At 39.0% G+C, this 24770-nt stretch overlaps 1 protein-coding gene across 2 annotated transcripts; it reads right to left on the bottom strand.

The window, feature by feature from the left end:
- Window positions 1-1361: 1361 nt before the first annotated feature.
- Window positions 1362-24472, bottom strand: gtpbp1 (GTP binding protein 1). Of its 2 annotated transcripts, XM_036562082.1 has the most exons (13): window positions 23953-24472; window positions 20511-20622; window positions 19927-20107; window positions 18620-18968; window positions 18118-18241; window positions 15714-15828; window positions 14319-14463; window positions 13078-13260; window positions 12815-12950; window positions 10877-11055; window positions 9025-9189; window positions 7584-7634; window positions 1362-2614 (listed from the first exon to the last, which is right to left on the bottom strand). In XM_036562082.1, the coding sequence occupies exons 1-13, from the start codon at window positions 24142-24144 to the stop codon at window positions 2516-2518; spliced, it is 2031 nt and encodes a 676-aa protein (XP_036417975.1). In that variant the 5' UTR covers window positions 24145-24472; the 3' UTR covers window positions 1362-2515. The 2 variants fall into 2 exon arrangements, with proteins under 2 accessions (XP_036417975.1, XP_036417976.1); XM_036562083.1 differs by lacking the exon at window positions 7584-7634 and having other exon boundaries at window positions 23953-24471.
- Between the last annotated feature and the right edge of the window lie 298 nt (window positions 24473-24770).

Genomic DNA, 24770 nt, shown 5'->3' with positions numbered 1-24770 from the left:
CAGAATAACTTGACTTGCATTGTGAAAGTTAAGAATATTATTTTTCTTCTTCTGTGCCGTTTCAGAGAGACGTTTTAGGACAGCGACAGTGTCCTGTATTATAGTGTACAGCAGGATTAGGCGCTGGAACGTGGACCTCTTTCGTGTACATTTCATTTCTCTGAAGTGTAGAATCTGGAGTGCAGCTGATGTGGGGTTGCGCTCGGCCTCTGTGGAGCCAAAGAGGACGTCATTGATTTATCATGAAGTATCTGAATCTGCTTTGTCTTGCAAATGTAATCAGAGGAACTATTAAAAAAAGGTGAAAATCCGTTTGCATTTTTATTTAACCCATTTTTTTTTTTTTTTTAAACAAAACAATTCACTGCTAAGCTGTGTGGTCACACAGAGGCTATACAGCCCAGGTCATGGGGCAGTGGCCTATGAGGGTATAGACATGTGTCTATCATCATCATCACCATGTCAAATCTCAATGGCCACGTTATTAGAAACACAAACCTTACAGCTCCTCTATGTACATGTCCAGCTACAGACTGTAGTCCATCATTTGCTGGACAGTGTAGCAGCCCTCCTCTACTCCATTCAGCACTGTTTCTGACCACAAGGCTGCTGTTGTCCAGGCACTATATGGGTGGTGGATCATTCTCAGCACTGCAGTAACACTGACGTGGTGGTGGTGTGTTAGTGTGTGTTGCGCTGGTCTGAGTGGATCAGACACAGCAGTGCTGCTGGATTTTTTAAACACTGTGTCCACTCACTGTCCACTCTATTAGACACTCCTACCTTGTCAGTCCACCTTGTAGATGTAAAGTCGGAGACGATAGCTCATCTGCTGCTGCACAGTTTGTGCTGGTCATCCTCTAGTCCTTCATCAGTGGACACAGGACGCTGCTCACAGGACGCTGTTGGCTGGATATTTTTGGTTGGTGGACTATTCTCAGTCCAGCAGTGACACTGAGGTGTTTAAAAACTCCATCAGCACTGCTGTGTCTGATCCACTCACACCAGCGCAACACACACTCTCAGCACTGCAGTAACACTGACGTGGTGGTGGTGTGTTAATGATCCACCACCCAAATAGTACCTGCTCTGTGAGGGTCTGTGGGGGTCCTGACCACTGAAGAACAGGGTAAAAGGGGGCTAACAAAGTATGCAGAGAAACAGATGGACTACAGTCTGTAACTGTAGAACTACAAAGTGCACCTATATAGTAAGTGGAGCTGAAAATGGACAATGAGAGTAGAAACAAGGAGGTGGTCATGATGTTATGCCTGATCAGTGTGTGTAATACACATATTATATTTATATATATAATATATATATATATATATATGGGGGGAACCAACAAACCCTGAGACAAGTGTGATTTACCACCAGTTTATTATTTTGTAGCATCATTGGAAAAATGGTGTGCAGTTTCACAACATGTAAACAGTGATGATGGTCCAAGAACTTTTCCTTCAGGGTTGTGATGACAAAAATCCAAAGAGTGGTAAAACCAGTGGAAACATTAATGGCCGCAACATCTTTTACTTGGTTTGGAATTCAGCTTTCACACGGAGGACGTTTATTACCAAAAGGGCTGTTTGGGTTGTGAATGATGTGCGTTACGTTTTAAATCTGCAGTCCACGCCTGTTTTTGTGAAACGGTGGTATTTCATTTCCATTTGATAAAATGGGAGCTACATAAAACATCTTTAGCTTGAACAGTTGTGCTACAATAAGATGTGTGTGTTCAGTTTCGCCACTTGAATCTATGTTTTGCTTGTGCATCCTAATGTGTCACTGCTAGCTTAATGGGGGAGGGGGGGTAAATGGCCCCTTAATCAGTCAAATTCCACAGAAAAACCAAGACACATTTGGTCCTCTGGTGCTGTGAATTCTGGAAATCCTTTCCAATTACTGGTTCACGCCTTTTAATGCTTTGATCATTACACTGTGCCGAAGCATATTCTGGTTTATTTTTTTGTTTTGCTATAATTGGACTAATTTCCTTGTCTTCACAAAAATGCATAATGTTAAGAACTCAAAACAGGATTATCTTAAAAAAAAAAAACATTATTAGAATGAGCTACCTAGTCAGTGCACAACGCCACGTTTGATGGGAGAAGGCCAATGTTTCCTCCTGACCATTTCAACGATTATCCTTTCTTCAGAAGAGGCAGCATAACCAGGATTTTTTTTAAAAAGAAAAAAAAAACAGTAATAAAAAGAACCATCATGCAGTTTCGGGTTTTTCTGTTGTTCTTAATAACTATAATAACTACAGCGTAAACCTCTAAGAACACACATTTTCATAATAAGTTAAAATTCTCCTCGACACTGCATGTTGGTTCTGTTTGGACTCCTCGTTTGTAAGAAGCAGTGGTCAGTCCGTTTCGACGTGAAGCATAAAACGAATGAGAAGCTGGGGGCGCGGCCGACTGTAAAACCTCTTTCGCATGAAAAATCATGAAAATCTTCAATGCTCTGTAAGCTACAAAGACACTTGATGGAGTGGAGGACTAAAGTGAGTTTAGCAGCTCCCGACTGCACCAGCAGGAGGCGCTGTGGAGTTAGTTTGAGATTTGCTTTTATGCCTCTGGCCTCCTCGTCTCCTTCCTCCAGACTTTGGCTGAAAGGAGAAAAACATACAGATTCAGATTCATATGACAGAAAAAACACTGTATTCCATTCGGGTTATTCTCACCAACGTCAACACTGAGATGATTAAAGATTAAAATCACAGGCGTAACGTTTTCTTTTTCGGGTTGTGCAAACAGTGTTGCCTATTCGAATAATTCACCATAAACCTGGATGATTTAACTGATTTTAAACTCATTTTTAGTAACATTTTGCAGTTTGTGAGTAAATTCTCATGACTGCAACATAAAGACTTAAAGATAAATCTGTAAATATTTGTCATAATCTGTATACGGTATTTAAAAGGTAATTATTTAACCTCTTATTCTCCAGGGTATATTTGGGTTTCTCCATCTGAATTTTCATGACCAAATCGTAAGGCAAATTATTCAGTAACTGCATGAAATAAATAAAATAAAAATTTACATTTATTTATTTATACACACGTTGCTATATGCTTACAATTTACTGCTGAAAGCCAAAAATCTCAGCCACTCTTTGTATTATTTTATAAAAATAATTTGTACAGAGCAGATCACTGAAGAGACGCCATCTGTTTATAGTTTATAGCCCAGATTTGTGGAAAAATGGGTCGACTTTCAGTAGAAAAAAAGAGTTCAGCTTCTTTTATTATAAGGGATTTAAAATTACATCACCCATCTATTAGACTGGAAAGAAGACAGTTCCAGCTCTCATACGACCCCCACCTTCTGAATGTAGCTTATGAAATATGAAAGTTATGAAGAATATGAAGAAGTGTGTTTTGGAACCACCAGTGGTCTCAAGGAGTTGAAGAGGTTAAAATATTTGGTAACACTTTATTTGGATGGTCCACTGTAGATTCTCTGTAAATGTTCAGTATATATTTAAGTAACACTCAACTGAATAGTCATGAAATGCCACTGAACTTGAAGTTGAATGTTAGATGGTTCACTGTAGATGCTTTGTTACTGAAAGGCAGACTGAGCATTTACACAACTAAACTTCCATTAAATTCAACTGAACTTGAAGATCAGTGTGAGAGAGTTCATTAAATCTATCCCTAAACCCTAAACCTAATCCTAATGTTGTTGATAATCAACTGAGGATCACCAGAAAGTTTGTTAATGATTTAAGTAGCTGTAGAGCATCTACAGGGGACCATCCAAATAAAGCGTGACCAAAATATAGTATTTAGCAATTTTATCGGTCCCACTTTATATTAAGTATATGTAATAACTCTGTAGTTACACATGAATAACATATGCAACAACACTACTGATTTAGTCAATGTTACAGATGGATTACAGAAGTACAGCCTATGTAATTACACATGTATCAACTTCAGTTTTGCCTCATGTAATTACACAAGTGTATCTTCTACACAGGAACCTTACTGTAGTGTAGAATTAATTACACTGTAAAATAAGTGGACAGCTCCTGTGTAGTTGTTATGTAGGTACTGTGTAATAATGGAGTGGTAATATAGACGTTGCTTTGGGGGGGGAATGCAACATTTAATTAATGCTGTTCTGTCACATTACAGAATGGTTTAAAGCCGAAACTGGTTACAGTGTCTCAGCACTAGCAACATAAATGCTCGCTATATGTTATGAAAGCTGGCAGATACAGTGTAATAATGTCTTAATGTAAGTTATTACAAACTTCCTTTTACTGCTGGAAAAGACTTCTGAAAAAAAGCTGCTGTTCCAGTCTGATTACAAATGTAATCACATTTATGTTATTACCCTTGTGTAATTACATATGAGAGAATAGGCTGTTACATCTGCTAAGACAGACTTGTGTAATTACATGAGGCAAAACTGAAGTTGATATGCATGTGTAATTACATAAGGTGTACTTCAGTAATCCATCTGTAACCCGAGTAAATCATCAATACATTTACATTGTTGTTGCATATGTTGTTCATATGTAACTACACGGTTATTAAAGACAAAACCATTTTATCTCATGATGCACACTGACAAGCACTGAAATCTTCCTTTTTAACATTGTGTGTGGTTCACATCTTTACAGTCTGAAGGAAAGTTAAAGTAATACAAGCTGCGATTTCCTATTAAAAAATAATAAAATAATTGTGATAATGATAATAATAGTAATAATAATAATGCTAATAATAATAATAATAGATAAAATCAGTCATGAGAATTTGCGTAAAAAAGGCAATAAAACTTGGACTCTACTAACTCTTTGCTGTACCATATAGAGCTCCAGCAGATCTACTAAAGATACACAATTTTTTTAATCCGCCTGATTCAGAAATTCATAATTATGAGCATGTTTTGAGACAGTTTTGTGAGAATGACCCGTTTGCAGTCCGAGGGCGTTTTACAAAGCAGGATTTCTCCATTAGCCACTTAACTTGAGCCAAATGTCAAGCTTGTCCAAAAGGAAGAGACATTTCTATTGGACAGTCCTCTCTTTAGGCTCAAGTTCTCCAGCTAACAGAAATCTTGCTGTGAAATGCCCTCCAGGGGGAGACAGAGAGGCAGAAATGTACACTTAACAGACAGTTTATTAGACACGTATAGGCCGTTTTATCAGAAACACCATATAGGTTCACTGTGTAGGTTCACAATAACAGACTAAGCTGCTTTACTTGTTTTTGCTTTTCGTCCGTTTCAACCTCAGAAAAACTAAATATTGTGATGCATATTATGTTACTGTGAAAAGATCCAGTATTAGATGTTACACGTTTTGCCATAATGCCCACCCTTACCACCACCCAAACCATCTCTGGTCAGTGGTGGTCTTTTTTCCACTGATGGATGGGGTGGGGAGGGTGATAAAGTACGCAAAGATACAGTGTATAACTGTAAACCTACACCGTGCACCAAAATGGCAAGTGTTTCTGATAAAGTGGCAACTCTTTTACAGTATATAACCACTGCTCGAAGGGGAAAAAGGAGTCATGTCGAGCCTTCGGTTCACCACACGACTTTTAAAGTCATAACAGATTATAAAAAGACTGAGCATCTCATACTGTCCCACTGGATTTTTCAGATTTTTTGTGTGTCTAAAATATTAGGGATCACACACTACTCAACTTTTCAGCTGCTGCTGAACCGAAGGGAGCTCACTGAACTCTCGCAAACTCTTGCAAACTCCCATTACTAGGAGACGCAAACAAAGGTGGAGCTGCTGCTGCTGTTTTCTCTGCCGTTTGCGCTTCACAGTAAAGAAGCAGCAGGTAAACATGTTTAAGTGAGAATCATGGATTTAAAATGTGATCAGTTCGGTATTTTCAGAGTTTTAAATGTACATAAACTCTATTGTGCCTTAAACCAGCTTCATTAACCAGCTTCACTCCACATGTGAGAGACTTTACACCATTTTTCTTTGTTTACTTGCTGTATTTTCTTCTTTCGTGCTCTCAGTTTTCATTGGTTGTTGCAGGAATCCGTTCAGATTGAGTCTGAGGCCAAAAATCTGAGTCTGCGCCCCTCAAACACGACTCGATTCTCTTTCCAACTGTCGACTCTGACTGACTCAAAAATCTGCAGACTAGAGCCAACCAGCTCAGACTCGGCCAGACTGAAAATCTGGACTAAAACTGGGGTAAAAGTCGTGCAGTGTAACCGCGGCTTTAGCTGATTTAGACAGTAACAACATGCAAAGCAAAGATCAGTTTGAAAACAACACTGTATTATGTTGTTCTTCAGGAATAATTCATGCCAACTGAAAATGTTAATACCAAGAAAACGAGAACAGTCTGTACACAGATCTCATTCCTGAGGCTCACCTCTCCTGTGGTACCTATCTGAGGCCCCAGAGAGGAGGTGGCGCTGTTGCCATTATTGCCATGGTGTGGTATTACAAATAGAGCCCGAGATTTTTCTCTTGAATAAAAAACTAAATGCTTGCTTTAATTATATTTTTCCGTTGTTTATGGCGTAGTTAAGTAAACAGTTTTTAAAATGAGCGATTTTAATGTTGTTATTAAAACACTTAAGCCAGGCTGTTATTAGTAAATACAGTAAGAAAACAAACACGTGATTTTGTTGACAAAAGAGATGCCCTAAAAGTAAACGACTGAAAATGTAACGCAAATTCGCTAGCAATCTAAACATCTAGCTGGTTTTCTTAGTCACTGAATGTTTTATAATTAACATAAACATTGCCTACACCCCGGTCAGCCTGATGGAGGTTCTGAGAATGGCCTCGGTAACATTAGCTGGGCAGATGCACTAATCAACCATAGTGATATTAAAATTCCACAAATATATACTTGTGACTGAAGTTTGGCGTACGTCTAAATATTCTACAGAATCGTATCAAAAATATGAAAAGAAAGTCGTTTTGCAAAAATATTTTCGCTTGTTGTATAGTTTACACTGTGCAGTCCGCCATGTTGAATTTAATTTTATAAGCAAGCGACTTTCAAAAACAATGTGACATCATTTCCCGGACTCGGAGATGAGACAGGTCTCGGAGGAGAGGTGGACTGACGCTGTTGAAGAAAACTGACATCTTTATGTTGGTAAAAACATTCAAATCGCTCACTGTTCAATCTTACAGTATGATTTTGTTCTTCCTTTCTTAGGACAGCGTAAGTATGCAGCATAGTTTGTGTTAACCTGATCAAGTATTACTGGACATTATCAAATACGGCCGTCGTCGGGATTAAACACCGAACTCCAACAATACACTCTGAATAAGAGCTTTAATCAGCTTCCTAATAGAGTAGTGAAATTAAACCTGTTCACCAATCAATCATGCTGTGTTGAGGCCAAATCGAGACATTTCTGAAGATGCTGTGAGGAAAACATGAATAAAATGAAACACTATATACTGTAATGATCTGATTATCCAAGTTGTCTGAGATCTGATATGATTTGTGAAGATGCTGGAATATTCCTTTAAAACGTCAAACTGAAGTTTGGCGTCTTGTGCTCAGGTAAGTACTGTTATCTTCTCACTCATGCTGGAAACGAGTGAGTCGTTTTATGGTTAGACTTTACCTTGTTCTCTTTGTTGCCCTCCTTAGCCTGAGGGTCTTCCTCCCCCTCTGTCTGAGGCAGCGAGAAGGATTTAAGACGAAAAAAAATAAAAAATACAAAACGAGTGGAAGGGGCAAAAGAAGGACGAACGGAGAGCCAAAACAAGGAGTGCAAAAATAGTGGATAGTGAAAAATTTGGGGTAAGGCAGATGGATAAATGATAAAATAAGAGAATTTGTGGAGTTTTCGGGTGAAGAAAAGAGGAGCAGTGACAAACACATTAGTGAAACAGGAAAAACAGACGACAGCATGGCTGAAAGTTACTAGCAGCTGACTATTAAGCTTAGAGCTATGCATATCAACAAACCTGGAAAAAAAACATTTAACTCCCTTTGGTGATTAAATTAACATCTAGTGATTTTCAGTCTAATCTCCATCAGACGGTCAGTTAATATGGACAATTTCGAAGCATTTGCCTGTACTACACCAACAAATCACACCGATAATAGAAGCCAAGGGGCAGGGGTGCTGACAAATCTCCATAAAGCCGGGGTTACACTACACGGCTTTCACCCCAGTTTTAGTCCAGATTCTCAGAGGTTGAGTCTGTGCTGGTTGGCTCTAGTCTGCAGATTTCTGAGTCAGTCAGAGTTGACAGTCAGAGAGGGAGTCGAGTCGTGCGTGAGGGGCGCAGGCTCAGATTTTGGCCTCCCGATCGCGTTTCAGACCAGTTGGAGTAAAGTTTTTGACCTGACTCTGAGTGTAATCTAGTGTAAACTGGTCAATGACTCAATCTGAGCGGATTCTTGCAACAACCAATGAAAACAGAGCGCAAAAGAAGAAAATACAGCAAGTAAACAAAGAAAAATGGCGTAAAGTCTCTCACGTGTGGAGCGAAGCTTTTTAATGAGCTGAGTTTAAGGCACGAGCGCAATCGAGTTTATGTATGTTCAAAACTCTAAAAATACCAAACTGATCACATTTTTAAATCCGTAAACCTCATTTAAACAGCTCCACGTTTGTTTATCTGGGTCTCCTAGTAACAGGAGAACGCGAGAGTTTGCGTGAGTTCGCGCGACTTCAGTGAGCTCTGTTCGGTTCAGCTGCAGCTTAAAAGTTGAGTAGTGTGTGATCCCTAATCGTTTAGTGAGTGATCCCCAATATTTCAGTCGCCAAAAAAGAAAAAAAAAAATCTGCAAAAACCAGTCGAATAGTGTGAGACACCCAGTCTTTTATAATCTGTTCAAACTTCAAAAATCGTGCAGTGAACCGAAGGCGTAAGTGTGGTTCGAGTCATTTTCTGTCCTTTTGTCCCGAAGTACATAAAAGGCCATCAAAATAACAGTCCATGTTAACTGATCTTGCACTACAGATGCAGCAGATGGAGATTAGCTTGAAAAACACCTTCAAAATGATTCATTTTCCTTATTCCACGAAACACCACGTTCCTTCTGAGACTTACTTGTTGCTGCGCTGTTACTGTGCTGGCTACTGTCCCGGTGCTCGCTGCCTCCTCATTGGCCGGCGCTGCTCCGTCCTCTCTCTTGGGTGGGATTTTCTTTGTTGACTGCATTTTGATTTGTGGAGGTTTTGAGTTTGACGGTTGATTATTTGTTGACTGAAGAAGCTGTTGTGGGAAAGAAAAAGGAACTTTTAACAACAAGTAGCTACAAAAATGATGAAACAATAACACAGATCATGGTGGGAGATGTAAAGAGGAGCCCTTAGCCCTCTGTTTTGCACGTTCTCGTCTAGGGGTAGGCTGTCCCGATTCTTGTTGAGATAGAGGGGTAGGGCGAAGTGTTAGGGCTACATGGACCTCCAAACGGAGCGTTATGAGAAAAAAAGAAAAGCCAGCAAGATGGCTGCATGAGAAACCCACAAATGTTAGTAACCACTGTATTATCTTAGTTTAATGTCGTTTCAGTGTATTATGGTCGTTTTCTTCGTTACTAGCATTAAAAAAAATGCTAATAGCATGCTAATGTCTCGGAAGCTAGCTAGGTAATTTTCCTGTTCCACCTTAAATAGTCCAGCAGTTCTGACGGCTGAAGCACCAGAATGTAACTGCTGCACCATTTAAGGTTTGAACAAGAAGTTGGTGAATATCTGACTTCAGCTTCATATCACTGAAGAATTAGGGGTGGGTGATAATAAATAATTGCCCCTATTTGAAGGCATATGATTCCCTAAATGTAACTAAAGCCCAGCAGTGAGGAGCTGAACTTTACCCTCCTCTGCTGTCACTGCAGACTGGCAGGGTCGCCTACAGAGCAGCGCTAGTAGCTGTTAATAAAGTAATGCTCTTTTTTTTTTTAATTTGAGGGTCCCATTTTGTAGGGCAACATGCAAAAACAAGGGGTAGGGGTAAAAAGAAGAAGTGTGATTGGGCTCAAGTACACCTATCCTTTCATCAGGAACTTCTACTATATATGGAGGTTTACAGTTACAGACTGTAGCCTACATTTTGATGCAGTTTACTAGCCCCTCAACTCCATTAAACAAAGGAAAAGGACCACCATAGGACCACCGCTGACCAGATATTATTTGAGTGGTGGTCCATTCTCAGCACAGCAGTGACAAAGTTGATATGAAATTTTTATTTCACAATTCCTTGACCTTTTATCATAGTTTAAGAAAGGTTCTTAACCTTTTTTATGATGCAAACCTTTTTTTGCGATCCCCTCATATGTCTTGTTGCACCACTTTGTGCTACACGAGTGGGACCATATTGCAACCCCCAGATTTATGACATCACAATATTGTACTTAAAAAAAACAAACAAAAAAACACTACATGTTTAAAGCTAAACAAACTATATTTTCAATGTCATTTTTAAATGCCTACTTACTGTGTAGGCAGTTATACACATGCACTAAAATAACTGATAAATAAATTCATAAATAAATTGATTCATAAATAAACAAACAAACCTCTATATTGATGCTCGAGGCCAGAGAAACTCTGCATATCTTAAAAACACCTCAACTGAAACGGCAACCTGTTTGACTACATTGCAGTGATGGTATTTTTTAAAGGGTCCATAATAAAGTTACTGTGCATCTTTGATATTGCAATATATCTAATGTACAGTTAGAGACTGACTGCTCATCTGTTGATATAGCTTGTGGCAGTCATCCTCTAGCCCTTCATCAATGGTCAGTTTCTGACCAGAGACGCTCGTCTGGTTGGTGCACGATTCACAATCCAGCAGTGATACATACAGTGTACCTAATGAACTGGCAACGTCATAGAAATGAGACTACAATCAGTTCCTACAGCCTCAAATACACCCTTTCTTCAGCGACACTGACCTTAGTGATGGTGCCCACAGCCTTGGTCCTGCCCTCCCTGAAGACCAGCCTCTGGTCTGTGTGCAGATACTCGGGGGTCTTGATGAAGCGGAAGTGAACGGTGGCCTTGTCCCCTGTTCGTAAGCAGTCTCGGTTCATGGTCAGGATAGTTGCTGTCTGCCTAATGCTGCCACAATGCACTGCAACAAACAAAGGATTATATGTTTAGAAAGGCTTCACCAGGTAACTTATGGAAAGCTGTGAAAATGTAAAGCTGCAGTCAGAAAAGTACATTTTTCTGCTCACAGACATCTGAAAAAAAAAAGTCTATAAATCTAAAGAAGCAGTAGTCGTCATATGAAGAGCAAAAATAGAAACTGTAGACTTTTCACAGTGAACTAATGTTGATTTTCACCTTAATTAAGTAATTCTCTGTTTGGTTATTGTGCTCTGCATCCTGTAAGTTCAGTCACAGCTTGTTTTTTTGTTAGAAAACTTCAAGCAGTAATGAAGATTTCTTGAATGTCTTTTTATGTATCTATAGTGTTTATTTGCATGTAAGGTGGAGCACAAATTAATCAAATTTAATCAATAAAATCTAATTTTTCATTGACTTCATTTATGTAGTATCATATTTAATCGACGAAGATGACAACATGCATTATTTTCTTGTTTATAAAAGATAGTATTACTATGTTTTAATACCACCGAATAATTTTTTAAAAGTTTTTCATTAAAAATCACACACGAAGCAATCAAACACTAAGTAACTCGACACCTTTTTGTAACAAAGCATTTAAACTCATTTTGAAAGTTGTGACTCGTGCGTTTATAAGATCCTGCTGGTGTGGGTTCATTGCAGTTTCTACTCTTCAAAAGCAACTTGCATGCTAATAGCTCCCCCTTGTGGAGAACTGAATACTAAACATGGATGAGTGAGTGAGTTCCAAAGCCACATCCATTTGTCACCATTAATTGGCCTTTAGGTTACAGCAGAGTAACATTTCTGAGTACCTATACGACAGGAAAGAAACTTTCCTTTTTTGGGGTTATAAAAATAAGTTAACATATCCTCTACAGGGAAGACACTTTTTTCTGCAAATAAACAGAAACTGTGCACTAAAATTTACAGAAAAAGTGTGTTCCCTGTAGAGGATATGTTAACTTATTTTCACAACCCAAAAAAAGGAAAGTTTTTTTCCTGTCATATAGGTACACACAGAAATTCTACTCTACTGTAACCTAAAGGCCAATTAATGGTCCATAATAGTCCATGGACAGGGGCAGTCACAGGCTTTAGGGGCAGTCATGGGCTGGAGGTTAGGGAACCAGCCATGTGACCAGAAGGTTGCTGGTTTGATCCCCTGAGCCGACAATACACGACTGGGGTGCCCTTGAGCAAGACACCTAACCCTCAACTGCTCCCCGGGTGCAGTGGATAGGACTGCCAACTGCTCCGGTCAAGTGTGCTCCCCTAGTGTGTGTGTTCACTAGTGTGTATGTGGGTGTTTCGCTGCATGGATGAGTCAAATGCAGAGGTGAAATTTCCCCGTTGGGACTGATAAGGGTCACTTAATACCACTGATTGATTGATTGATTGATTGATTGATTGATTATCAATAACTTGTTCTGTATCAACTTGACAACATTGTGAATGAGGGTCAACCTCAATGTTGTCCAAGATTAAATAAACGTTGATTGATTGAGGGGTCACTTAATTGTTGTCAGAGTAAAAGGAATAAACCACTACATATATATTACATTATATATTTTTACTGCTACTATTAACTAATGCTTTTTTTTTTAAAAAACTTTTTACTGTTCCTTGTACAGTTACTGTTTAAAATTAAATTAAATTTAAAGTCCTGCTAGTTCGCCATCCCAACATGCCCATCATCAGCATCTACCAGTCTTTTCCCTTTTTTTATTTTTCAAAATGAACAAGTTATAGTCTCTCACCCATGGCCTGGTATCTAGGTGAGATGGTCGTTGGGTGATGAAGCACCAGTATCTCTGCCTCAAACTCCCACGATGCCTGTGGGTTTAACCTGGGTGACACCATCACCATCCCTTTCCTTATAGACGAACGCTTTATCTGAGGAGGAGGAGGAGGAAGAGGAAAATTAAGAGGTGAAGACATAAGAGTGCCTTTCATACAGAAGATATGATGATATATGTAACATTTCAGGCCAACCATTAATGTTAACTGCCCACGTTGATACCTTCTTCAAAGCAAAGGAGGCAGTCTGACCACCACGAACTTCCTTCACGGGCATCCTCTTGCGGTGGATGGATTTGACAGCTATGGGGATGAAGGCACCCAGAGGATCCGGCCCCAGCAGCATGGTGTCATTCAGCCGTATCAATCCGCGTAAAGTGGTTCCGGATACTACAGTCCCCACACCCTAACAGAGAGACAGGCTGTTTAGAGTGCATTTCTGTCTGTGTTCGCATACAGTAGGCGTTTTCATTCATCTCTAGGTTGCACTGATTCAACTGCATCCATTTTGAAATGAAAGCAAATAACACTCTTTTTTTTTGCCAAAAATTTGCCAATTGTATTTTCTATATTCTGCTACTATGTGAATAATCCTTGAAGTCATATTTGTGTATTCTGAGTATTTTTAAAACATATTGCTGAATCGCACCAAAATAACTGAATCATATCATGTTGGAATGTGAGATTAGGATTCATTTGCTAAAGGACTGTAATTTAATTGAATTGTTGTGAGTTTAGAGCAGAGGCGCCCAAAGTCCGGCCCGAGGGCCAAATGTGGCCCACAGACAGATTTTAATTGGCCCCCGGCTTCCGTTTTACAATGCATTTTAAGTGGTCCACCAGCCACTACGTTGCAGTTCTCCCTTTCACCTGATGGTGGCAGCTGACCAGACCTGCAGCTTCATTTAGTGAATGAATTTAGTCAAGACTACAGACATAAAGCTCAAGCTAAACACTGAAAACTGGTGATTTTGGCGAAATGGAAAACTTATCAGAGCAAATTCAGTAGTTCAGTACATATTAACCCTTTAAGGTCGAACAAAAACGTGGCTACACTGCGTTTATTTGATACATAAAAAACATTAACAAAACCAAACATTTACAGATTTCTGTTTATATATATTTTTTTTTTTCAACAAATAAAAAACATTTAAATAGTAATATGATTAATACATTAGACATGATATATTGTTACTCAAACAACTTAATTATTTATTATAAATGCTTATCGATCTAAACTGTTCTGAATGAACAATCCAACAATAGAAGAAGCCTCATGCATCAAAACTCAGATTCTGTGCGCTGATATATTGAAAACGTAATCTTTTTAATCATTTGTGAATAATATGACGGCCTTCAGGTATTTTAACATCTGGCCCTCTTTGAAAAAAGTTTGGACATCCCTTGTTTGGAGATTTGTTTACACCTCTACAAGGACAGAATAAATAAAGAAAACGCACTAACCGGTACTGAATAGGTGTCATCTATCTGGAACTCGGCAGGCTCGTCATCTTTAAATGACGTTCTGGAGGAGAGCAGGTTCAGGAACATCTTGAGGAGGTCCATGTTCTCCCCTGTGACGTTAGAAATCTGGAAAATTGGACACATTCTGCAAGACAAACAAACATACACAAGGGCTGAAGACAGACAGCGCAGAGATGAACAATGCCTCAGTAGGGCTGCACGATACGGACACAACTACTAGTGCTGTGTTTAGACTTCTATAAGTGTTGTAATTGCGATGTGTCGTGCAATATACTGACACTGGTGAACATCTGGCCTGCGTTACTGTGACCAAAGTTAACGATGTTTGCTGTGTAATAACACTGAAAGAACACTCATGCGGAACATCTGTGACGGGGGTCATTCTACAGAAACGTCCATTTTTGTGTCCCTAGCGTTTACAAATATATTACACTAAAACCCACGTTAGGGTTACAAGTTATTTATATATTTTAAAATAAAACAAAGTTATTTTAACAATTACGCCTTCTTGAACCATCAATTTAGCAATATTAGTTTTTAAATCAATTATCGAGAATTCCAAGCACCACAGAAGAGCTCATCCTCACAGTCATGTGTAAATGGTGAGTGCCATATTTTGAAGTTTAAAACGTTTTTCTGCAATTTTAAATACAATAATCTATACATGACTATAGAATATATAAATTAAATGACAAAGAAAACAAATTCCAAATTAATATTATAAAATATACAATAAAAGTTGTGGTCCCCAGGAGTCGTGTCACTGGTGTTACTGCGTAACAAAAAAATCTCTTATTTTTAAATAAAAGTCACACTGATGACATCACTCGACTTCCTTTTACTTATTTTCTGAGGATCTATGAAGAAAAGCTCATGGTGAGTCCACTGTGTCTTTCAGTTATCAGAGATTTTCTCATTTAGCTCATGATTTCATATGAAGCTTTTAGCTGGAGTCACTGGTGTGACCGACTTTATTCTGAGGTAATTGTGGAAAAAATAGAATACAAATGGATTAAATTACATATTTTAGTGGATATTCCATGATTGACAACATGTGGTTTGATGATCTGTAGCAGCCGTTTAGTAAAATGCATTATTCATTAAAAATGTCTCTGGTGTTCCTTTATTATGTGTAACACCAATGAGGATCAGTAACACCAGTGACTCCTATGGACAGACAGAAAAGTGGACTTTTCTGTGGAATGACCCATTGGTCAGGATTCTCACAGCACAGAGTAAGACAGTGTTACGATGTTAGAGGGCTCATTTAAATAATGCAGCCTCCTGTGGTATCAGTATTGTGGGCTGATACTGCTCCGTCGATAAAACGGTATATCGTGCAGCCCTAGAAAAGATGAGGACAGAACAGTTTACCTTTCAGAGCTAAAGTTGGATGCTGTGACTATGACGTCATCTTTGTTCTGGACTAGGACCGGGATCTTTCGGCAGCCGGGAGACTTTAGTAATCTCTGCAGCAGCTTCAGGGTCTCTGTGAAACGAGCGCCACTGATTAGTTTAGCACTTACTGAATGTCCCAACACCAGGGGGTCGCAACTTCTTGAGACCACCGGTGGTTCCAAAACACACTTAGTCATATTCTTCATAACTTTCATATTTCATAAGCTACATTCTAAAGGTGGGGGTTGTATGAGGGCTGTAACTGTCTTCTTTCCAGTCAAATAGATGGGTGATGTAATTTTAAACCCTTATAGTAAAAGAAGCTGAACTCACAATTTTTTTTTCTACTGAAAGTCGACCCATTTTTCCACAAATCTGGGCTATAAATTATAAACAGATGGCGTCTCTTCAGTGATCTCCTCTGTTATTTTTATAAAAAAAATACAAAGAGTGTCTAAGATTTTTGGCTTTCAGCAGTAAACTGTAAGGACATAGCAATATATTGGATCATAAAACATGTTCTGTTCATTTGAGGGGGGCTTTTACCAAAAAATAAATAAATAAATAAAATCAAAATTTACATTTATTTCACACAGTTACTGCATAATTTGCCTTACGAATTGGTCATGAAAATTCAGATGGAAAAAACTAAATATACCCTGGAGAATAAGAGGTTAAGACCCACGATACAAAAAAAAACCTAGAAATCCTAATGAAAACCATGGGCTTTATTTGGAGTCAAGCTGGACAATGTTTTTGTAGCTAATCAGGTTGGAAACAACAATGAATATGTCACAGTGCTAGCACCTCAGTGTGGACCATTCATATGCATAGAAAATAAATATCATTTGAAATTACCAACTTTAAATTGAGTTGTTTTAGTTTCAACATTTGTTTGTACAGGTTTTTATGTTACAGTTTCTCATTAGGTTCAATGCGATTTTTGCCAGCACTCTGTAAAGCTTGTCCAACCTCCCAACAGCAGCTATGAAAGAACACTTTTGTAGGCAGAGCCTGAACAGGACAATCATCAGTCCCTTCCTGAGTTAGATCAGCTGTAGGCCTGTGCCAGAAACAGATCCACTACAGTTGTATCAGTTTGATCTGGGGAGCTGCTGTAATCTGATTGATTACCAATGAGATCAGTGATTTTAATCCAGTAGAAATCTGCCATGCACGTAGTCTTTAAGCCTGCTAAGTAAGCTGAACTCTGAGCTCCTTCAGTTACTGCAGTCCTGCTCGAGTCCACATCTCAGTAATGTAATAACAAAACCAGGCAACAGCAGCATCTGTCTGGTTTTTTGTTTTTTTTTTGTGACCTGAAAACAAGGCTAGCAGCTAAAATGGAGCTTGATTTGACTCAATTCCTTAATCCTCAAGTTTATGACTAGATGACTGAAATCCACAACACTTCTGGTGATGGCTGAATTACAAGCATAGGAAAAATTAAATGTCTCGAAAGTACCTCTCACAAGGCATTTTGTCTTGTTGGGTGGCATTTGATAAGCTGAATGAACCCACTTCACTAGCCTAACCCTAGTCTACATGCCATTTGGCCACACAATGTGTTTAGAAGTATGGCACCTGTTGCATAATGCTGACATTAATGAGATGATAATCCTTTATCCCATACGAATCAGCCGTTCAAATCATTCATGTACAAATTACGTCACCGGACATCCTCTGGCAAAACTAATACACCTCCAACAGGGCTTTATTTGGGTGACTGTGTGGTGAATTTCCACAGTACACTGTTAAGGTCACCCACCCCTTTTACTTTAGTTTTTATTTGTCAAAGATTAAGCTTGTCTGCTTAGAGTTAGGAACCATTCATTACTAGACCATCTGCTGACACCTCCAGGACTATCACTGATAATGTGTCCAAATGTATCAGCATGTGTGCTAACAGAGCTACTACTGCTACTATTACTAATACTATTATTATTATTAATAATAATAATGTTAATAAAATTAACAACAACAATAACAAAGGCTGCACTTGTTCTTCTGGTAGTTTAGAGCCCATCACTAACACTGAAGCTGACAGGAGCAAAGTGGCAGCATATAAAAGCCCATAACCAACATTTTCCTTGTGTTTTTCTTTTTTTTCTACTTATGTGTGGTTTTATGCACAAAAACAGTCATAATTCTTTTTCTTTTTTTTATTTCATCTAATTCCATTTACTGAAACCTTATTTCATGTATTGTCAGCAATGTAATGTACAGACTGAGGGGATGGCTGGACAGACTGGTGGAATGGGAAGGGAAAGGGGTTGTTTTTGTTTTGCTTCTGTTTTGTAATCTTGTGATAAAGAGCTGTTTGACAGAAAATAAAATAAAACATTATCACAAAGAAGTAATGGCAATATATGAGGCTCACCTTGAAGAATGTTGGCCGGACACATGTCGATCTTGGTCACCACCACAAACACGGGCACGTTGAGAGCCAGCGCTAAACCCAGATGTTCTTTGGTCATGCCAACAATCCCTGCATTGCTCCCCACCTGGAAGGGGTTTCACAGAAAAATAACTGAAAAACACATTTTTCCCCCAGTTTTCTAGATATTTTCAAGAATTTTCTAATTCACAGCATTGCTCTAATAAAATCAAAACAATCAGTGTATACTGTACGCATCTTGACCAATCACAGCTGCAGATGACTTTGTGTGGGCATTCTGAGGAATCAAAGTATTCATGTAATCCAACTAAAGTAAATTATTTTGAGTGAAACAGTGCAGGCGAATATTTACCACATCACTGATTTACCCAAGCGTTTTAACATAAACGCAAAGTACAATTTAAAATGTATTAATAAAATCGTTATACCAGTATTTCGTCTCTACAGTGCAGTGCTGACACATGAAAAACAAAACGGTTCTCACCATCAGCATGCAGAAGTCCGGGAGATGGCCGGTCATGCCGAACACGGTGGTCTTCAGATATTTCTCATGGCCGGCGAGGTCGATAAACGTGATCACCTTTGAGGACTTTTCACAGATTTTGGTCCAGTCCAGGCTGCCTCCGTGGCTGTCCGGCTTGTTGACCACTTGTCCCTCCTGATCAAAGCCCAGGATGTCGTTGCCCACGCTGCTGGTGCGGCCGCTCTCCATCTCGTGCTTGTGCCTGAAGAGTTTCTGCCGAGCGAAGCCGCGACCGTTATCCAGCTCTCCGTGCGTCAGCACGCCTAGAAGAGTGCTCTTCCCCGCATCCACATTCCCGACCACAGCCACCCTGACAGAAACAGCCAGAGAGGAACATCAGCCGCACAGTTACTCTGAAGGTTCATTTGTACTTTCTTACCTTCTTTAGTTAATTTTCTTTTTTTTCCTTGAACCTATAAGTGTAAAAACCATGAAACCATCTCATATTTTCTTTTTCTCCCAAAAGTACAAATTCTAAATGATACCACATGTGTCCTAAAGTAGAAGAGGAGATATTTTATTATAATTTAAATTTGAACAGAAGTGAGTGTTGTCTTTTTTAAGGAAAGAAACTTTTTTGAAATGTAATTTAATTTGTAATTAGCATTATATATAAATATGTATGTAATAAATTAAATGCAGGCTCATGTTTAAAACTAGCATGTATGAGTACAGCATCCATGAACATGTGCATTATTCCATATGAAGCCTATGCCACAACCACCACCCGTCACTCCAAGCCCACACGGTCCCTTAACTCCTGTTTCTCCCCAAAGGCTCAATTTATAGGCCCCGTACCATAGATAATCAGACCTTCCCCACTTCTTTAAAATCAGCATTTACAGTAATATGTAAACACTGTCAAAGTTTCAAAACCTACTGTTTCCATATATGGAAAAACAGCCTGTTTTGACACCATCATTTCTTTGATGTCAGAACCAACTCATTTACATATATCCACCTATTCTGCCTAAGGCAGCTTAGCCCCGCACACTCACACTAAAGTTATAAATGCAGGGACAATCAGAACAGAGCTCATTTACATATATCATTCATAGGTAAAGTAATAAAAACTGGTTGGAAAACAGTCATGCAAAAAATTCCTAATCACACAATTTATTTTTTTTATAAATCCACACAAACGTTAAGTGGACCACAAGAAGAAAAAATAAAATACTAGAAAAATGCAGGAAACGGCCCCTTAAAGAAAAACAATAACTGTCTGCATAGCCCCAGAACCGGTGTCTTCCTCCAGCACGAGCACTCACCGGACCTCCAGGAAGTCAGCTTCTCCGACTCGGCGTCGGATGAGGTAATCTCTGACCTGACCGCCCGCCTCAGTACGCTCCCTCAGTAGGATGAGGTCTGCCTCGATCTGCTCACACAGAGACTGCACTGTGGCCACGGACGCCTCCATATCGCTCTCGTTCAGACCGTAGTCCCCTCCATCTGAGAAACAGAGCTATTTTTAATCAAAGCACTTCACTGAAGACGAGCATGTAAAAGCATGACTGTGATGCTGAATCTACTCAAACACTCCACCACCTCACTGGAAGAACCAGACAGCTAACATCACATCACACGGTGTGTCTGAGTGCTGCTTCTGTTACAGGATTTCTGCTGATATCGACCCCATAGCAACACCAATCAACACTGATATGCTATCTCTAAACATAATACATTTTGGTTTGAAAATTAACATAAAAATAACACTTTTACATACATTTTACAACATGGGAGGGACTAAAATACAGTGGCCAAATAGCTTCATGTCACTACATACAGAAAGACGTCATCAGCTACCTAAAAGGTAAGTCTTTGGTCGTTACTCTAAACTCATTCATTTCCTTACCAGAGCCCACTCCCACTACATAAATGGTCTCCCCACAGCCCTCGTCCATCCTCTCACGAAGCTGCCGTAGTAACGAGTCATACTGTTCTCCATTGGGGCTGACAAGTGCCAACTGTAAAACACACAGTGAAAAAACATCGAGTGTCACTTTCAAGTCTTGCCATCACTGCAGTTCAAAGCATTCCCGCAGCTTTTATGTGGCCGGTCAGCAGAGACTTTGTTCATGAGTCCCTGAAGTCCTGTTCTGTACCATAGTGAGCTCATGTGCATATAAAGAAAAGCACGAAAAGTCAGGTCTTTTGAAATTATGTCAGTCTGTCTGTGTAACTATATACACAGACACTTGCATATCACTGCTGTTAGAACAAAACCTCGTCTGAAAAGCTAATTTTACAGGAGAATGAAAAACGTTCTTAACTTTTAATGGAAGTAAATGGAGAAATTTATTTTCACGTAATTCTGGACCATTTTTGTTGGCCTGTTCGTCATGAATTCATCATGAAACGAGATAAAGGGCAAATGCATTTATCAAATCATGTCAAAAAATGAAAAAGGACAAAAATGGAGATGGTTTGGTCCCAACAACAAGTGTATGTATGTATCTCTCTCTCTCTCTCTCTCTCTCTCTCTATCTATATATATATATATATATATATATATATAAATAATTTTAAAGTTTTTAGTCTTTGAAAAGATACATGTGTGCATTTATATATATATATATATATATATATATATATATATATATATATATACACACACACACGTACACATACATACATACATACATACACATATATATACACATACAAATACATACATACATATACACACACACACACACACATATCTTTTCAAAAACTCTACAAACTCTTCAAAATTGTTATTTTTATGTTGTGACAAAAACTTATATTGTCAAAATGGTAAATTTACAGGAGAAGTAAGAAATGTTCTCAACTTTAAATGCAAGTTCATGGAACAAGAATAAAATCTAGTTATATTAATTTGCATAAATGTAAGAATATTTCTTCCTTTTTCTGTAAAGTTACTTTTTTGGAAATACGGGATTTTTTTTTCACACATACGTATCTATGAGAAAAAGAAAACCTACAGGCTTGTCCTTTAAGGAGACTGATAACACACAACACACTTGGAGGAATCTGACCCTGTTTGCCTTTCATTCCAGTATATTGCATCAGATGTCATCACTTCCTCAACTGTATTGTTTACCAGTGAATCATATGTTATGCAAATGGATGTAAAAGAGCTTGGCTTCTTCTCTGAGATACTGAGGTGGTCATACACTTCACAGTTAATCTCAAAACACCTGGCTGAGTTCCCATGACCATGGGACCAACAGGGTATTGACAGGTTACAGTGAACCAACGTTAATAATCCAGCTGTCTATGGGCTTCAACACTGAGTTGTGCTGAAAAGGAAACAACAAAATCAACAAAATGTTGACGCTGATAGCATTTAAGAACTCTTCTGTGTTATTTACTCAAAAGTTTTGACCTATTATGTTGACTTAATTTCTTTCTCAACAGTCTGACTCAAAATAATGACTTGTTTTTTGTTTGTCGTTGTGACATATTTCTCAATTTTGTTAGTATTTCAAAAATTACTTATAATCAGTGTGTTTACACTCCATACTGATTATTCAAGTGATCTTATAAACAGCACAGCCTGATTTCTGAGACCCGATTAAGGCCTAGAAATCATGTAAAGGGGACTTTAACTCAGTATAGTGCATGTATACTCTTTCTCCGATTTATTTCGTTTTTCTCAGCCTGGACATGAGCGAAATGTCCAGAGCGCCGTGCCGGAAACACAGCACCCGTGAGGCGAAAACAAAGCACTTTTGGAGTGATGCTGAATTCAACCACATGCTTGACGAAATCAAGAAGCTGAATATTCTTAATATTCATCTAATATTCTAGATGATGTATATGCACATTTTCCAGTGAAGTGACTTTTGTATAAAAGTGATGTTTGCGTTTTACATTTATGTCACGTCTTATTCTGTCCGTTTTTTGGCTGGTTGCAGAGCAGAAATACGATTACCGCCTGACTCATGTAGACCTGGAGTTTCCCCATTATTTGATCACCCAAGTGCATTCAAAACGCGCTGAACCAGTTACTGACAAAATCAGATTTTCTGCAGTTATCAGATTATTATGTGCATGTAAATGCACTCCATGTAGAAATAATGACTTCTCAATATTTTGAATTATCTCGAAGTAATGACTTACTGTCCTGAGACAATTAATTACTTTCTTGGCATTATTTTTAATATAGTCAAGATGTTGAGTCAAACTGTCAAGACAGAGAGCCATTTTGAGATACTAAGTCATTATTTCAACATAGTAAGTCACGTCTAGATCATTATATTGACATGTCAATATTTCGGGACACCAAGTTCAAAATGTCTAGAAAGTAATTAATTATTTCAAGATACCAAGTCATCATTTTGAGATACTAAGTCATTATTTCAAGATACCAAGTCATCATTTTGAGATACTAAGTCATTATTTCGACATAGCAAGTCATGTCAAGATCATTATACTGACATGTCAATATTTCGGGCCACAAAGTTCAAAACATCAAGGAAGTAAGTCATTATTCCAAGATACCAAGTCAACATTTTGAGATACTAAGTCTAAATTTTGACATATTATTTCCAGAAACAGAGAAGGAGGATTAAAAGATTTTTCCCTTCACCAGGAATGAATGGAATTCCATACTGTTCCCATCTTAACACTCCTATCTGCCTTTTCTCCACGTCAACACCCAAACTTGCGCTGCTATTTCATCACTGTAGCCTGGTTAAGACAGCACTTTATTATGGTAGCCTAAAGAAGCAGTAGGTCAGTTGTGGCCGGTCAGCTGGATGAATATGAAACAGTAAATGTTTGCGCTGTTAAGTAACTTTATCCAACATTAGCCAGGAAGCTAACGTGAGCTAACTTGGTTCATGGGGTCAAGTGCAGTTTTTACGGGTCCCATTCAAGCCACTACTTTTAGTGACGTGTACGATTTTCGGTTGTATTTTGTTTAGCTGACACAGCTAATGCTATTTAGCCTACAGCTAAACGGTGTAAAGCAGCTAAGCTAACTAGCTAACACACCTATCCGGCTCGTTTGTAAACAAAGTAAACAAACGGGCTAAATGATGAAAAATGTTAAGACTGTATATTTTAACATGTTAATGTGTTGTGAATAAAAGCAGTGTTCAATTAATTTTGGCCCCGCGTTCATTTAAGCCGGCTACAGAGGCCTAGTGAGACGAAGCTAACAGCAGATTCTTGTTCAAATGTTCCCGTTCCACCTTAAATGGTGCAGCAGTTACATTCTGGCGCCTGAGGCCGTTTAAGGTGGAACGGGAAATTTCAAATTTCGAACAAGAAGCTGGCGAACAGCAAGCCTCGTCCTAGTGAGCGACCTTGCTGGAGAAGTCCACTCCGTGATCCCCGGCCTCGCCGTTCAGAGCCTCGCCGTCCTCGAAGCACTCCGGCCCGCCGTCCTCGCCACAAGCCCGGCTCGGTGGAGCAAACATACTCGCAGGAACCAAAGACTCAGCGGCGGCCATCGGGACAGGACTCAAGCCGGGCTCGGCGGCCGTTAACGAGGTCATTGTTCAGTTTAAAGCGTGCAAGAAGTTCAAACCGACTTCTTTTTTGCTGCTTTGAAAGCCGAATATGAGCTGATGCAGCAAATCCGCCTCCTGTGAACCGAGCTGCGCTCCAACAGCTGCCTGCCTGCCGGCCCGCCCGCCGCCGCACGGTCAGATCCAAACACCGCTACCAAACTTAAAAACTGTAGAAAAGGAGTATTTATAACTATCAGTGGTTGGTTACATAGTGAGTGACATTACAGCGCGAACTGACAACTACAGACCCGCCGCCCGCCGTTTCACTGTTTTTGTAGTTGGAGATAAAAACAGCTAGCATGTGTAGCGTCTAAGCCACGCCCCTTTATTTATTATTCAGCCGCCGCATTGGCCAGTGGTCGTTTTGCTCGGTGACGCATGTACACGGACCCCTGACATCCAATCAGAGCACGTATAATATTTACATATTCTCAAATTTATTTATTGATTGATTGTTGTGGTGTGAACCTAATTTAGTGGCGATTTCAAACATCCGAAATCAGTATTTTCTATAATTGGGTATAATAATTTTTTTAATAACATACACATAATATTACAAACATGGATATCCATACTAAAGATCACTACGGACATATATATTCAACATCAAC

This window comes from Colossoma macropomum, unplaced genomic scaffold, assembly GCF_904425465.1.
Source record: "Colossoma macropomum unplaced genomic scaffold, Colossoma_macropomum, whole genome shotgun sequence".
NCBI classification, from domain to species: Eukaryota; Metazoa; Chordata; class Actinopteri; order Characiformes; family Serrasalmidae; genus Colossoma; species Colossoma macropomum.
This window is presented reverse-complemented; position numbering and strand designations above follow the sequence as displayed.

What these genes read in the sequence shown, in the direction of transcription:
- gtpbp1 (XM_036562082.1), bottom strand. Translation starts at nt 24,144, where the DNA reads ATGACCTCGTTAACGGCCGCCGAGCCCGGCTTGAGTCCTGTCCCGATG. An exon ending in GAGTGGACTTCTCCAGCAAG is followed by an intron (nt 20,623 to 23,952) that starts GTCGCTCACTAG and finishes TGTGTTTTACAG; the next exon opens with TTGGCACTTGTCAGCCCCAA. An exon ending in ACCTAGATACCAGGCCATGG is followed by an intron (nt 11,056 to 12,814) that starts GTGAGAGACTAT and finishes TGTTTGTTGCAG; the next exon opens with TGCATTGTGGCAGCATTAGG.